Source organism: Hemiscyllium ocellatum, chromosome 1, assembly GCF_020745735.1.
Source record: "Hemiscyllium ocellatum isolate sHemOce1 chromosome 1, sHemOce1.pat.X.cur, whole genome shotgun sequence".
In the NCBI taxonomy this organism is placed as follows: Eukaryota; Metazoa; Chordata; class Chondrichthyes; order Orectolobiformes; family Hemiscylliidae; genus Hemiscyllium; species Hemiscyllium ocellatum.
Window position 1 is genome coordinate 33,781,912 of NC_083401.1, and position 13,996 is coordinate 33,795,907.

Below are 13,996 nucleotides of genomic sequence, written 5' to 3' on the forward strand. Positions count from 1 at the left end.
ACTAGAGTTTGTGTTACGTTATTTTCTTAAAAATTTGCAAGAATAAAGCCAGCATCTACTAGCCAGTCAGTTTAACTGAGAAAGTTTTCAGAAATGATAATCCAGGGCAAAACCAACAGCCATTCAGCTAAATGTTTTATTAAATGAGGTATTTTAAAGGAAAGTTGTGTTTAACTCATCTGATTGAGGTAACAAGGAAGGGTGGAAAGAGCAGTGTGATTGAAGTGGTATATATGGACCTCAAAAGGTAATTTGATAAAATTTCATGCACCTGGTTTCCCAACAAAATAGAAGTCAGTGGTTATAACGGACAAGTGAAAAAAAAGATATGAAGTTGATTGCGTACCAGGAAATAGTGTGTAGTGAAGAGTTGTTTCTCAGACAGGAAAAGTGTAAAGAGAAGGCATACCAGATCCTGGGCTTTATATTATAGACGCATACAGAACAAAAGCATAAACCTTTTTAAAAAAAACCTTTGGAGAATTGGATTTAATCATCACTTTTAGGAAAGATGTGCAGAAGATGCAAAAAATCTTTACAAGAATAATTTTAGAGATGAGGGCTTTCAATTTTGTAGAACTGATTGGAAAAGCTGGAGCTGTTGTCCTTAAAGATGGCTGGAAGAAAATTTGGTGAGGTGCTGAAAATATAAAGGGTCTAGACAGAGTAGATGTACTGTGTGCCTTTTTGGATGGCTCGAGAAGCTGAGAACACTGATGTTGCTTTTCATTTCTTGGTCAATATGAGGGAATTGTGTATGCAGCAGCTAGTTAGGATGTAGTAGGTAGTTTAGAATGCGCTGTCTCAGTGTAATGAAGGCAGATCCACCTACGCCTTTCAAGATATTCAGACCTAGTTGATTAGGGTGGGGGAATACAGGAAGGTCTTCGATAACGTGATGACTGTGTTCTTGTGCAACCCCGTGTATATAAACCTCGTGCTTTAGAAATGCATTACAGCCAACACAACTTTAAATGTTCACACTTTAGAAAGAGCGTCCCCAATTCGTCAATTGTGTTATAACGAATTCATGTAAACAAAACGCATGTTACCACAGAACGACCTTTTGGGCTACATAAATTGCTGTTACAGAAAACAGCGTGGACTTGGTGAACTGAACAGTCTGCTTCTGTACTTTAACATATTATGATACCATGATATTCTGCATGTTTGGAGAACAGACTTAAAGATCAAAGAGGATGAAGACAACAGCGTTGTGATTACCAACATAAAGGACCTCCATAGACTTGTCACTATTAAATACCTACCAGCTGTCCAGAACTGGATCCAGGTATGATCGAAAACATTTTATCATTGTTATTGGATTTTGGATTAGGATTAGGGTAAAGAAACCTATGAACCAACAGCTTTTCCCTATTCAAAGTTTGTGAGAAGATTTGTAGCTCGGGTGCTCGTTGTTGTGGTTCTGTTTGCCGAGCTGGGAATTTGTGTTGCAGATGTTTCGCCCCCTGTCTAGGTGACATCCTCAGTGCTTGGGAGCCTCCTATGAAGCGCATCTGTGATGTTTCCTCCGGCATTTATAGTGGTTTTTCTCTGCCGCTTCCGGTTGTCAGTTCCAGCGGTCCGTTGCAGTGGTCAGTATATTGGGCCCAGGTCGATGTGCTTATTGATTGAATCTGTGGATGAGTGCCAAGCCTCTAGGAATTCCCTGGGTGTTCTCTGTTTGGCTTGTCCTATAATAGTAGTGTTGTCTCAGTCGAACTCATGTTACTTGTCATCTGCGTGTGTGGCTACTAAGGATAGCAGGTCGTGTCGTTTCGTGGCTAGTTGGTGTTCCTGGATGCGGATCGTTAGCTGTCTTCCTGTTTGTCCTATGTAGTGTTTTGTGCAGTCCTTGCATGGGATTTTGTACACTACATTGGTTTTGCTCATGCTGGGAATCGGGTCCTTCGTTCTGGTGAGTTGTTGTCTGAGAGTGGCTGTTGGTTTGTGTGCTGTTATGAGTCCTAATGGTCGCAGTAGTCTGACTGTCAGTTCGGAAATGCTCTTGATGTATGGTAACGTGGCTAGTCCTTTGGGGTGCAGCATGTCCTCGTTCTGTTGTCTTTCCCTGCATCTGTTGATGAAATTGCGCGGGTATCCGGTTTTGGCGAATACATTGTAGGAAAGCCACACACACAGACCAAGTCCAGAACTACGAAAGCAACCACCCCGATATACACAAAAGAAGTTGCATCAAGAAACTGTTCAAAAGGGCCACAACACACTGCAGTACACCAGAACTGCAAAAAGAGGAAGAAGAACACCTATACAATGTATTCGCCAAAAACGGATACCTGTGCAATTTCATCAACAGATGCCTAAGGGAAAGACAACGGAACGAGGACATGCCGCAATACAAAGGACTAGCCACACTACCATACATCAAGAGCATTTCCGAACTGACAGCCAGACTACTGCGACCACTAGGACTCATAACAACACACAAACCAACAGCCACTGTCAGACAACAACTCACCAGAACGAAGGACCTGATACCCAGCATGAGCAAAACCAATGTAGTGTACAAAATCCCATGCAAGGACTGCACAAAACACTACATAGGACAAACAGGAAGACAGCTAACGATCCGCATCCAGGAACACCAACTAGCCACGAAACGACACTACCTACTATCCCTAGTAGCCACACACGCAGATGACTAGCAACATGAGTTCGACTGGGACAACACTACTATTATAGGACAAACCAAACAGAGAACAGCCAGGGAATTCCTAGAGGCTTGGCACTCATCCACAGATTCAATCAATAAGCACATTGACCTGGGCCCAATATACCGACCACTGCAACGGACAGCTGAAAGTGATGACCAGAAGCGGCAGAGACAAACCACTATAAATGCTGGAGGAAACATCACAGAAGCACTTCATAGGAGGCTCTCAAGCACTGAGGATGTCACCTAGACAGGGGACGAAATGTCTGCAACACAAATTCCCAGCTCGGCGAACAGAACCACAGCAGTTTTTCCTCATAGAAGGAGAGTCTAAAATTAAAAGGCATAGGTTTAAGGTGAGAGGGAAGAGGTACAAAAGGGTCCAAAGGAGCAGTTTTTGCATAGAGGGTGGTGAATGTCTGAAATAGGCTGCCAGAGGTACTACTGGAGGCAAGTACAATTTTGTCATTTAAGAAACATTTGGAGAGGTACATAGATGGGATAGAGATGGAGAGATATGGACAAAATGCAGGCAAATGGGACTAAATTACTCCTGAAAACTGGGCGGCATGGACCAGTTGGATTACAGGGCCTGTTTCCATGCTGTAAACCTCTATGAATTGAACAGAAGTAAAAGCTGTCCTCAGGAGACATATTTATTAGCTTCGTTGATGCTTTTAATAAATATAAATTAAATTTCAACCAAAATTATTTGTGGTCTTAAAAGTTTCAGGATTTCTTGAAATAAAGAGTACTAGTTATAATTTGAGGATTATGAGATGAGAACTTTATTTCTAAACTTAAGCCATTGTAATTAACCATGTTGTCATTTAGAATTGTTTCAGAAGCTAAATCCCTTTGCTTTTTCTGAATGCAATTTGTAAGTATTTTTAGAGATAATTAAGAACCTCAGTAGGCATCTGATTCAGGTTGTAATATTGCAGCGAGATTTAGGTTGAGTGCTGAAAAATGGAAAGAACGGTGAGAGGTTACTGCAAATAGATCACTATACCACTGTTTATATCATTTATTTGATGACATAATGGATGATATCCTAGTATTATGCATTGTTTTAACAGAGACTGGCATAGATTAAAATGAAAAGTTGTCCTTATTTTTGCATATATTGTTGTCAGGAAACTGAGACCAGAATTTTCTCCAATGAAATGTCTGGTTTTGGAGAGAAAGGGTATTCTTATGGAGAGGGGTTCATAGTTTAAAGATAAGAGGTAAATCTTTTAGAATCAAGATGAGAAATTTCTTCACCCAAGTATCGTGAGCCTGTAGAAAGTGGTTGAGGCCGAAATGGTGTGTTTTCAAGAAGGGGGTCGATAGCTTTCATGGCTAAAGGGATATGAGAGAAGGCCAGGATTCGGGTATTGAACCCCACAGTCAATCCACCATGATCATAATGAATGTCAGAGCGGGCTAGAAGGTTTGAATGGCCTTGATTCTGAACTAAAACTTTTAAATGCCTTTAATACAAGGTCTACGAATTTTAACAACAGCAATTCACAGTTAAATAGCATGCTTAACATGGAAAGGTCATGCAATCTGAATGCTTCTATGTGAAGAACAGTTCAGAGAGGTAAATTTTGAGGGGTCTCTTAAAGTGGAAAGGCTGAGGGAATCCAGAATGTGAGACCTTTATTGCTGATGTAACAGTTGTTAACGGTGGGGTGAAAGGTTGAGGTTATGTATGAGAAGTTAAAATTAGAAGCATTTAGCTTTTAGCATGAGATGGAATAGGATAAGGACTGCAGAAAAAAATAAATATGAGGAGAATTTTAAATTTGAATTGGTGGACCAGGATTCCAGAAATCTTGTCTGCATTCTGCAAAGCTGAAAAGTATATAAGAATGAATTATCTGAAGCCTGAAATCTGTTCTTCTCTGTGGGGAAACTGATTCGATATGACATGCACGAAGTTAAACATCAAGAGACAGAAGACTGAGGCATGGCTGACTTATCAATCAATGTTACTAAATTGACCATCTCTCAGGATCTATATTCCCTTGCCATTGTAAAGATTTCTAACCATGCCTGTAAATCTTTGATCGGAAAGCTACAGGAAACTTCTAGCAGATCAGATTATTTGTAATCGTTCCTGGGGTCAAGTCCATCTCTGCTTGCACAGATCAGTTCATGTACTTTATAAGTTTCCCATAATTTTCCATTGTACAATTTTCAGGCTATTGATAATAACTTGTATCATAGTTGTGGGTATATTCGCCAGGCTGGGAAGTTGATTTGCAGCTGTTTTGTCCCTGTTCTGGGTGACATCTTCAGTGCTTTGGAGCCTTCTGTGAATCACTGCTGTACTGTCTCTTCTGGAATTTAGAATTTCTAGAAACACGGCACTCATCCACAGACTCCCATCAACAAGCACATAGACCTAGACCCAATATACCAGCCACTACAACCAACAACCGGAACTGGTAATGGAAGCAGCAAGAACGGAACCAAATAAACTCCAGAAGACACAGTCCAGCAGTGCTTCACAGGAGGCTGCAAAGCACTGAAGATGTCACCTAGACAGGGGACGAAACATCTGCAAATCAGTGTCCCAGCTCAGCGAACATACCCACGACTACGACAATAAGCACCTGAGCTACAAATCTTTACGCTAACCTTGAATAATAACCTTATGTCATTATGTGTGTCAAATATAAATTGCTTAAATCTGCAACACATTTGTAACAATACCTCAGCTTGCTGTTATATGTTCACAAAATGCTGGGGTGGGTGGGAGGTGGTAGTGTGAAATCAGAGTGTATTAATGGCTTGTTCACAAACTTTCTTCTGGTTCAATATTACCAGCATGGCACAGGATGGTTGCTGGGTGTCTAGGGATAGCCAGTATTCCTCCATAGTTCGTGATGGCACTTTGTATGTTGCACAGGGGTGGTGAGGAAATGTAAATGGAAATGAGTATACCTTTGCTATACAGTAAAGCTCCAATAATAGATGTCCTGGAGGATTCTACTGCGGACAATTTTAGCATCACTGAAGACTGAGCCCCTGAAAATCATGAATTGGTCCTTTTGGTTAGCTCAGCTGGACAACTAAGGTCAAAGACATTTTCATTCTTGGCATGTAAACAAATATTTGTGATGATTTATCATCAGGTGTCGTGTCTGTATTGAGATTGTCCCGCTGTTGAACAAAAAGCAGGAGTAGACTAGTCTGCCCCATCATTTAGTAAGATCGTGGCTGATTTGATTGCAACACAAAAGCTGCATTTCTGCCTATACTGATAATCCTTAACCACCTTCCTTTACAAAAACCTAACAACCTCTGCGTTAAAAATATTCAAGTGCTCTGCTTCCACCACTAACTTTTGAGGAAAAGAGTGCTAAAGACTTATAACACTAGTGAGTTTTGAGAAGATTTGTAGCTCAAGTTGAGGTTCTGGATCTAGGTTTGCTCGCAGCTCCCAGCTCAGCGAGCAAGCCTACATCCAGAACTCATGGGACTGTTTGAAATAGGCCACCCTGGATTTTTAAACAGTGATCCTAGTTCTCTTGCTTTTCTGGGAGAAAGTGAGGACTGCAAATGCTGGAGATCAGAGAGCTTCTTCAAGGAAGGCATCCTTGCAGGAGGATTCGCAGTAGGTTAAAATCTTCGAGGAGAAAGTGAGGGTTGCAGATGCTGATTCCTGAAGAAGGGCTCATGCCCGAAACGTCGATTCTCCTGCTCTGTGGATGCTGCCTGACCTGCTGCGCTTTTCCAGCAACACATTTTCAGCTCTTGCTTTTCTGAACTTGTAACTTCCTGAATTGTTGGTACATTGATATCAAGACCAAAATTTCTTTTAGCTACATGAATGAGATTGGATGTTCTTCAACTTGAGCCAATTCCCAGCCTTTACTTTGTGAAGAAGGTGTTGTAGCAGGCTTTCAGTGATGCTATTTAAATAATAATTAAAAAAAAATTTTGTTCTAGACATTCACCAAAGCTGGTATTAGTGATACTCGCCTAAAACGTGCCATTGACTTAAAAAATGAGATTGATGCAGCTCTAAAGAAACATGAAGAAATGGGCATTAATTATGAGGAGCGGAAAGTGGTGAGTATACTAATAGTTTAAGCCACTGATTGTCTGGATATTTGCATGGAAGAGCAAAGTAATTGCTTTGAAAGCTTTCAGGAAAACTCTGATCATTTATCTCATAAAATTCTTCATTCTATCTGGCTGTTACTCGCAAGGCTGACATTTACTCCCTATTCTTAAGTTCCTTGAAAGGGCAACTGAATAACTTGGTTGATCACTTCAAGGTGCAGTTAACATATTGATATAGGCCTATCATCATACACAGATCAGACAGGGTAAGAACAACAGATATTTTTCACAGAAATCTGAAAGCTTCATGTGATCATGTTTACTGATACCAGCTTTTTAGAAGGGGATGTGAGCCCACAGTCTATGGATCATTAGGTTTACTAGCCCAGTAAGATAACCACGACATCACTGTACATTAGAAAGCCACGTTTGTACCACATTAGCTTACTGTTTTAGGATTCTATATAAAACTAAGTTGTTTATTTAAATGTGCCGATGTGAAGGAATTGGTGTAAAAAGGTACGGTCATGGTGAATGGTTTTAAAGATGAAAAGTTTTCCTATAATTTATTTATTTTCATTTATTTTCCTATAAATAAGAGTTTAAAGAACTTAAAAAGGCTTTTATTTTTTTTAAAAAGACAAGTACCGTTCGTAATGCCTATATTACACACCTTGGCATGTACAGTCTTGTGTATTTTGTACCAATAATAAATTGCTGATAGGAAAGAGGCACCATCAATAACTGCACATCAGTGCTTTTTTTAAACATATTGCTGGGAAAAATATATCACAATTGTAGGAATGTTGTCATAAAATTTAAATGGATTCAGCAAAGATGTTCAGGTTTGGAGGGTTTGAGCTTTAGGGAAAGGCTGAATAGGTTGGGGCTGTTTTCCCTGGAGCGTCTGAGGCTGAGGGTTCATTGTTCTTTGAAAGTGGAATCACGGGTAGATAGGATGGCATTTGGTCAGTGCGTTGAGTAAAGGAGTGGAAGGTCAAATTGTGGCTTTCCAGGACATTGGTTAGGCCACTTTTGGAGTAGTGTGAGCAATTCTAGTCTCCCTCCTAGAGGAAGGATGTCGTGAAACTCGAAAGGGTTCAGAAAAGATTTAGAAGGTTGTTGCGTTGCCAGCGTTGGAGGTTTTGAGATATAGGCACAGGTCGAATAGGCCAGGGCTGTTTTCCCTGACGATTTGGAAGCTGAGGGGTGACCTTACAGAGGTTTATAAAATCATGAGAGGCATGGATCGGGTAAATAGACAAAGAATTTTTCTTGATGTGGGGAGCCCAGAACTAGAGGGCATAGGTTTAAGGTGAGAGGGGAAAGATATGAGAGAGACCTAAGGAGTAACATTTACACAGGGAGATGCCAATATGGAATGAACTGCCATTTGGATGAGTATCTGAAAATAGGAAGGTTTTGAGGGATATGGGCCAAGTGCTGGCAAATGGGACTAGATTAGATGAATTGGACCGAAGGGTCTGTTTCCGTGCTGTACATCTCTGTAAATCTTTGTCTACGACATGTTCACATTGATAATCCTAAACCATGCTCAGTTGGTATTTTTACCACCAATGTTATAATCTTAAGACAGACTCGTGCCAAACGGGAATAAGCTAACATGAGAATCTCAAATTTTAGGATTTCCTTACAATCAAAAAGGGCTGCCTTAGGAGAAATTAACAGAAAAGTCCAATGCAGTATCATTTTTAACTCAGTAAATCATGTTTAAATTTGAGGATATTGTAATAGTTCATGTTATAGCTTTTGTGGGGACTTGTCAGCTTTTGAAGCAGGAGTTGAAATGAGATCATACAGCCCACCAGAGGGAGTTTTCCAGCAAACCAAATGAATGCTGGTTTGCTGGAACAGAGTACCTTAAGCATTATGGCTGTAAAAGCCTTGACAAATGTTGACTGCAACGTTTCATTGTTGGTTTAGTGTTAAGTTTAAATTAATGTGAAGATTATGTTGTGCTGAACTATGGTTTTTTTCCCTCAGAACATGGCATGGTACAATGTTTCACTCATCCTCAGCAAAGTAGAATTTGTTCTTTTGAACTGAGCTTCAACTGAATTAACCATTTATATGCTTAAAAGAGTTGCTTATAATTATATAAATTTACCTAGCCCCTATATCCTTCACTCTGTCTATTGATAGCTTACTTTAGGGTCACTAAGTTTCTTTGTCTAGCTCTCTTGGAACATGTAACTTGTGCTGTTAATGGCACTAAACAGAGACATGATAATTTTCACTGTGAAATTCTCATCATTGCTGAGCAACAATCAAGTGGCAAAATATGAAAAGTGGTCATTCTTGCTATCTCCCTTTCCTTATGGCAGCCTGTAGGTTAGGTGAATTGACCATGCTAAATTGCCCGTAGTGTTAGGGGCAGGGGTAAATGTAGGGGAATGGGTCTGGGTGGGTTGCGCTTCAGCGGGTCGGTGTAAACTTGTTGGGCCTAAGGGCCTGTTTCCACACTGTAAGCAATCTAATCTGAAAAGGTTTTTGAGGAATTCCATCTTTACTATAAAACACTTGCTCCTCCTGCTGCTCCACTTACAGACAGAAAGGTCGGTTATGAGCCTGCTTGCTCCAAAGCTAGTTGCTGTGCAGCAATATTGACTTCAGAGCACAGAACCGCCTTAATTGTTGCAGAGTGGAGAATTTTCATGCCCCTCTTACCCTTTATCACTCCTGACAGCTGCCAGCTAACAAGATTATTTAGTAGTCCTGGAGTCCCACGCAAGAATGAAAATAGTCCTGCCTCGCATATGTCAGATATCCATCTTGTCCTGGCTGACCTACAATGACTATCTACTCTCATAATGCTTTCAGTCTCAAAATTCCTGTGATTGTTTATAAGTTCCATGTATCTCATGCACTCAAAGGGCAGGTAGTATGAGGTCATCCATGTTCGATCTGTGATCGAGTAATGTTCTGAATGGAGAGAGACTGAGCTATGGTGGGGCAAGGACGTTTAAATATTTAGGTACACAACATTTAAAAGTTAGCACACACGTAAAATAAGTAATGAATATGGCAAATGGAACGCAACTTATATCAAGTGAACTCAATATCGCAGAAGTGCAGGAGGAGATATTTGGCCCATTTATGTCTGTAATGATTCTCCAAATGAGCATTGAGACTTGATTCCATTCTGCTGTCTTTTCCCTGCACGTTGTTGCTGTTGAAATATCATCTAATGCCTTCTGAACCTGCCTGCAGAGACTTTGAGGCAGTGTTTCAGACACCACTTGTTTGAAAAAAGTTTTTTCTCATGTTAAATTTATGATGTTGCAAGTCACATCAAATCTGTGCCCGCTCATTTCCAGCCTTCTACGAGTGGAAATAGTTTCTATCAATCTACTTTATTCAGTCCCTGCATGACTTTGAAAACTTCAAATTGATCTCCTCTTAGTCATCATCTCTCCGAGGTGAACAGTCCCAACCACTCCAGTCTGTCTTCATAACTGAAGTTTCTCATCTATGTTAGCATTTTTGCGAACTTCTTCCCTACACTCTAGTGTATTCACTTCCTTGAGCATTCAGATACACAGTACTCCAGCTGAGGTCTGGCAAGTGTCTTATACAAATTCAGCACTTGTACTTTATGCCCCTATTAATAAAGACCAGCTCTCCACTTGTGCAATTATCTTCGGCGACCTGTGCACATGTACGTCTAGGTCCCTTGCTTCTACCTCTTATGTTAATGTTCTTCAGACCAAAATACCTCTCACTTCCCTAGATTAACCTTCATGTACTACCAATCAACCAACTGTACCCTTTTTCAGTTTTGCACTGTCATCCTCACTATTTAGAATGCTTTCAAATTTTGTATCATTTATAAACATTGTTCCTGTACTAGATCCTTAATATATATAACTGGAAAAGCAAGGGTCTAAATGCTATACTTGGAGAACCGCACTACAGATCTTCCTCCAGCCTGAGAAATATCCAAAGAACAAAAATGGTACAGAACAAGTACAGGTCCTTCAGCCCATGGAGCCTGCTTTGACACATGGTCCTTCTGTATGCTAAGCTAAAAACCTTTTGCCTTCATGCAGCCCATATCCTTCTATTCCCTTCCTATTCACATGTCTGCCAGGAAGCCTCTTAAATGTTGCTGTTGTATCTGCTGTATCACCTCCTCTGGTAGTGTATTCCAGGCACTTATCGCTATCTACATAAAAATAACTTGCCCTTCATCTCCTTTAAACTTCCGTCCCTTCTCCTTAAACCTATGTCCCCTAGTAATTGACATTTTTACTCTGAGGAAAACCTCTGACCATCCATTCTATCCATGCCTCTCATAATTTCGTAAATCTTTATTAGGTCACCCCTCAGCCTCCAATGTTCAAGTGAAAACTGAGTTTGTTTGATATCTTCTCTTGGCTAATACCTTCCAAACCAGGCAACATCCTGATAAACCTGTTTTGTACTCTCTCAATCTCCACATCCTTCTGTTAGTATGGCGACCAGAAATGTGCACAATATTCCAAATGTGGCCTAACTATAGGTGTATACAGCTGCAAAATGACTTGCCAAATTTTATACTCTACCCCAGCTGATGAAGGGAAGCTTGCCTTGCGCCTTCTTGACCACTTTATCCAATTGTGTTGTCGCTCTCAGGGAACTGTGAAACTGTATATATAGATCCCTCTGTATGTTATGCTTCTAAGGGTTTTGTCATTTACTGTATACCTCTCTGCTGCATTAGACTCCAAAATGCATCATCTCACATTTGTTCAGGTTAAACTCCATCTGCCATTTCTTTGCCCAAGTCTTCAGCCTATCTATACCTTACTGTATCGTCTGGCAATTCTCCTCACTATCCGCAGCTCCCCAACCCTTGTCTCATCCGCAAACTTACTAGTCAGTCCATCTGCATTATTCTCCAAATCATTGATATATATTGCAAACAACAGGCATCCCAACGGAACACCACTGGTCACAGATTTTCAGGCAGAAAAACACACTTCCACTGCTGCTGTCGCCTTCTGTGTTATGGACCAGGCCAGCTCCCTAAAAATGTTTCAAGAAGGTAGCCCAGACCATAACGTTGGTAGTTGTTTTAAGCAAGTTTAAAGTGGATAGTCCAGGAGAGAATCAGCTGGTCAAACCGCTTAGTTTTAAACAAAACAGAATTTATTTACAAGATGACTGAATGAAACACAAACCACAGAAAACAGAATACCGGATAACTGAACCTGTCTGAAAGGCCAACAAATCATCCCAACTTAATGATGCTGTTCCAAATGCTTGCAACAATCCCCCTAAATAACCCTTGGCACAAAAGGTAAACTCAAACACAAGTTCTTACAGAATAAAAGTCAGAGAGAGAACACCAACCTGGACTTGCTTCTGTGGGTCCAGCAGCCTTTCTTCACACTACTGCTTTAAAAAAAACAAATCAGAGAAAAGTTGACCTTGGAGAACTGGCCACTCCCCTTTCATTGTACAAGTTTTTTTTAAAAACCTTCTGCCTGACGTAGTCTCTGTTAGCTATTATCAAATTGGCCCTAAAACGCATCACCTCCAGACTTTTTGGAGTCTGTTGTTTGCGACCTATCTGGGGAAAAAAGGCCAAGGAGTTCATAACCTTGGTGAAGGAGTAGCCTCATCACATTTAACTGAACCGGTTCTGTATCCATCTTAGCAGCCTACCATAGATCCCATGCAACTTCTCCTTTTGTATCAACTATCATGAGGGACCTTGTCAAAAAAAAATCACTGGACCTGAAACGTTACCTCTGCTTTCTCTCCACAGATGCTGCTTGACTTGCTGAGCTTTTAGAGTAATTGTAATCTGTTTTTGTTTCTGATTACTAGCAACTGCAGTTCTTTGGACTTTTTCGTGTAGACAACATTTACTGCTCTACCCTCATCAATCATCTTTGTCACTTCTTCAAAAAACTCAATGAAGTTTGTGAGAAATGACTTCTGCTGCGGGAGTCATTACTAATAAGTCCATATTTTTCAAATGTGAATAAATCCTGTCCCTAAGAATCTTCTCCAGTAATTTACCTACCACTGATGCAAGGTTCATCAGCCAGATTATGCCTGATGCCCTCCTTAAACAAAGAAATGATATTGGGTATTCTCTAATCCTCTGGGACTTCTCCTTTGACTAGAGAGGATACAAAGATTTTGTACAAGCCCCAGCAATTTCCTGCCTCGTCTCCCTCAGTATTTGGAATAAATTCCATCAAGTCTTGAGGACTTGTCTACCTTGATGCTTTTCAAAACATCCAACACCACCACCTTTTTTACATCGCCCTAAAATATCAATATACCCCGTCTCGATTCATTGTACACCATGTCCTTCTCCTTTATGAATACAGAATCATTGTATACATTAAGGACCTCACCCACATCCTTTGCCTCCACACATCAATTTCCTCCTTTGCTCTCGACCACTTGCCCAAGCTAATCTATTGCTCCTTATATGTGGAGAAAAGCCTTGGGATTTTCCTTAAGTCTGTTTGTTAAGGTAATTTCATGGTCCCTTTTTAACTCTCCTAACTCGTTGTTTAAGTTCTTTCCTGCTTTATTGATATTATTTGAAGGCTATGTCTATCTTCAGTTTCCTAAGCCTAACATAGGCTTCATTTTTCTTTTTGACTATTCTCAATGTCTCTTGTCTTACAAGGTTCCTGAATCTTTCCATTCTTATCCTTCAATTTCACACAAATGTGCTGGTCCTGAACTCTAACCAACTAGCCTTCAAAAGATTCCAGCTGCAGATTTGCCCTCAAAAAGCCACGCCCAATCTACATTTCTCAGTTCCTGCCTAATGTTGTTGTAGTTAGTCTTCCCCCAGTTTAGTACTTTCACCTGAGGATGACTCTTATCTTTATCCATAAGTAATTTAAAGTTATGAAATTGTTAATTGTTCATGTAATGCTCCCCACTAAAGCTCTGAACACCTGGCTGAGCTCATTCCCAATATCAGTCTGGTATGGTTTCTTCCCTCATGGAACTATTTACAAATTGCTTCAAGAAATCCTCCTAGACACACCTAACAAATCTTTCTCCCACCCCCCCCCCCCCCAACATGCAAGTGTCTGGCGCAAATCGAGTCCCAGTCAATAGAAGGGAAATTAAAATCACCCACCACAACACCCTGTCATTTTCATACTTTTCCATAACCTGTTCCTCTATCTCTGGCTGCTGGGGAGCTTGTGGTACAATCATATCAAAGTGATTGTACCCTTCCTTTTCCTGAACTGGCCTCGCTAGATGAGCCCTGTAAGG

General features: G+C 40.6%; 1 protein-coding gene across 3 annotated transcripts in view; it reads left to right on the top strand.

Moving 5' to 3' along the window:
- The window catches only part of uvssa (UV-stimulated scaffold protein A), a 103,927-nt gene that overhangs the window by 22,575 nt on the left and 67,356 nt on the right, over positions 1-13,996 (top strand). For all 3 annotated transcript variants that reach the window (XM_060828611.1, XM_060828621.1, XM_060828602.1), the window contains exons 6-7: positions 1,182-1,291; positions 6,620-6,742. In XM_060828611.1, coding sequence (XP_060684594.1) covers positions 1,182-1,291; positions 6,620-6,742 — 233 coding nt within the window. The remainder of the gene's footprint in view (positions 1-1,181; positions 1,292-6,619; positions 6,743-13,996) is intronic.